This window comes from Blastomyces gilchristii, assembly GCF_000003855.2.
Source record: "Blastomyces gilchristii SLH14081 genomic scaffold supercont1.3, whole genome shotgun sequence".
In the NCBI taxonomy this organism is placed as follows: Eukaryota; Fungi; Ascomycota; class Eurotiomycetes; order Onygenales; family Ajellomycetaceae; genus Blastomyces; species Blastomyces gilchristii.
In genome coordinates, this window is record NW_003101680.1 from 6,047,981 (window position 1) to 6,050,997 (window position 3,017).

The 3,017-nt window shown below is 28.8% G+C and overlaps 1 protein-coding gene across 1 annotated transcript; it reads right to left on the reverse strand.

Annotated features, from left to right (window-relative positions):
- Nucleotides 1-1,829: 1,829 nt before the first annotated feature.
- Nucleotides 1,830-2,601, reverse strand: BDBG_02589 (uncharacterized protein; the record flags this gene model as incomplete). Its single annotated transcript, XM_031720852.1, has 2 exons — nt 1,830-1,973; nt 2,557-2,601. 2 exons carry the CDS (start codon nt 2,599-2,601, stop codon nt 1,830-1,832), a joined length of 189 nt encoding a protein of 62 aa, XP_031577186.1.
- Nucleotides 2,602-3,017: the final 416 nt, after the last annotated feature.

Genomic DNA, 3,017 nt, shown 5'->3' on the forward strand with positions numbered 1-3,017 from the left:
ATCATGAAATCATTGTTATTGTTTAGAGGAGGTATAAATCACATTAGTAATGTTTTAAATCTGTGATATTTAAATTATTAGTCAATCTATTCAAAATTAACAGTAGCATTACTAAAAAGCATTATCAAAAAGCAATATCAAAAAGTGTTGTCAAAAAACATTATCTTTTGAAAAGTAGATGTAAAAGTTACTTGAGTAATCACTTTCATCTCATTCTCATCTCAAGAATCAGTCATCTCATTATTCTTTGTCTCAATGTTAAGATTCTTTATCAGTGTTTGCATCACAAGTTAAATTATATGAGCAATGCAGGGAATATGACCTTGTTTATCATTTCAGGAATGCAAAGCCAATTTTTACTTCAAGCTCTTCATTATAGTGTAGTTATTCACAGTATTGACAGTTATAATTGTAAGAAGACTGAGACTAATATCTCAATAGTCATTTTTAATCACAGTTATTAATATCTCTGTCATATAATCCTCAGAATGACTACTGATCAATAATTCAAATTCAATTAATGTCTCTTGATAAGTTCAGTTCTCATCAATGTAATAACATGTAACTCTTATAAATGCAAGATTATTTGTACTAGTTCATGCATTCACTGTGAGAGACACTCTTTGATGATTCTTCAACTCTGATTCTAGATATTGTATATTAACTTTGTAGTGTGTCTTGAGATTGAACTGAAGACAGAATTGATATGAAATATGAAGATTTGAATTAAGCATTTAAAGAAGTGTTCAGAATTCAGGATTTTCAATTGATTGAAGAGAAAGATTCAGAGATATACACATATGAAGTAATTGTTCACAGAAGTTATCAGATGAGAGTTGTGAAATCAGAGTACTGATATATGATTATTTTTACATAATTTCCTTCAAATTAGAAAGTTAGCATTATCAAAAATTGTTATCTGATAGAGTAACTTATCAGCTTAGTAGTAATCTTCTGATTATTTTTCTTTTATTGTCTGCATTCTGATGACTTCAGATGTCGGGAAATTCCTTCAGAGTCATGATCAGTTTATGATGAATATTTCTGAATGAAGTTGCAGTGATTATAGCAGAGAGATGACTCTTCAGTAATCTGCAATACAATATATTGATAATTATTTCATAGTTGATCTCAGTGTTTGTGTTGAGTTTTTCATAAATTTCATGACCTGGAATCAGATATGAAGAATGAAGTGATTATTCATTATAATTGAAAGAGAGTATTCTGTGTTGAATTGTAAACAACATAGACTTTATAATTCACAGTGATTTCTTGAAGAGTTTGTGAATCTTCAATAGAAGTAAAAGAAGTGAAAGAAGTGAATTCAGAAGATATAATAATAATTTGAGAAAGATGATAATTTATTTTCAATAACTGATCACTGATGTGTGTAAGAAGAATTAATATAAGAGAAAATAATCTTGTTTCTTAGCTTAGTTATAATTTTAGTACTAACTCAGATTGAATATCATTGATGTATAAAAGTAAACAAACAATCTTGATTAATCTCTGTCATATTTCTTGAAATATATTAATATTGTGAAAGAGAGTGTTACTAAATTACATTATCAGATAATATCATTAAAAATATATTAATAATTGTGAATATCAATGTTGAAAAAATGTTGATACTTATACATTATAGATATATATATATATATATATTATTCCTGACTTGATTACAACTTGTACAATAATTTTTAAAAACTCAAAATTAATTTCAATTATTAATAATTATGAACTTATAACTAACTAATATAAAAAGAAAAAAATCTTTTCTACTCATTATCTTTCTACTCTTTCTCATTCTTCTTATCATTCTTCATAATTCACTTCTTATTCTTCTTCTTCTTCTTCTTCTTCTCATCTGAGATAATAATCACCTCAAAATCTCTCTTCACTGCCTGCTCAGAAGAGGGTTTCTGCTGCTTCTTCTCAGCCAGGTCAATCTGTGCCTCAAAATCCTGCATTTCCTAGTCTGCTGCCTCGGGTTCCACCTCAGCAGTAAGCAGATTGACATGCTCAGAGAGCAGAGCTGTCTTCTCAATGTTCTGAATTATGAAGTGCATTTGAGACCTGAATAAGGTCTCAATCTCCTTCTTCTCTGTCAGCTTCTGCTAATTAATTAGAGAACAGAAGTGTTATCAAAAATTATTATCTCTCAATAAATAAAAAACTTATCAGTTTTAACTTCTTTATCTCTCACTTTAACACTCTCTCAATCTTCTTCTATTATCACTTATTTATAGCAACACTCTTCTTCTCTCTTTCTCTCTTCATCTTAGTCTCAAATCATTCTTGAGACTTCTTCTGATTTTATCACTGCTGTATAAGACTCTTCACTGTCTTCTTCTTCAATCTCTCACAGATGGCGTCATCTGCATTATTTCTATACTTAGTTCAGTCTAAATCTATCAGAAGTATTACTTAAAATCATTATTATTCTGCTCTCTTACAGAGTCTCTTCAAGGCATTATAATATATCTTATAATCTGTCTCCTCTCACTTGAACATCTTCTTCTTCTCTTTCTTCAATCTGTGACAGTGCTCACACACCTTGATGGTCTGCAGAACCGCAGAATATTTGAAGAGAAATGACATGATTGATTTTAATAAGTGTTGAAGAAGGATAAAGGCAGGAGAGGCAGTTAAAAATGATATGATAATAGTGATAATAATAATAATGATGATGATAATCATAGTAATAATAGTGATGATGATGATGATGATGATGATGATGATAATAATGAAAGAAGAAGTGTATTGAAATATATTACTGACTTATCAAATATAAAGAGACTTAAAGAAAATATTAACAGCTTTCAGTGATGTACAGAAACAGCTACAGTATTGTATAGTAACATCATCTTCATTCAATGCATGCACTATTGATATTCTTTGTATGCAGTTATCATATAATCTGTATCAGAGATATATGCAGAAAACAGATCTTTGTTACTAGAACAAATAATTACAGCAATTCTCTATTTTCATATTATAAAGATAAGTTATTCTCA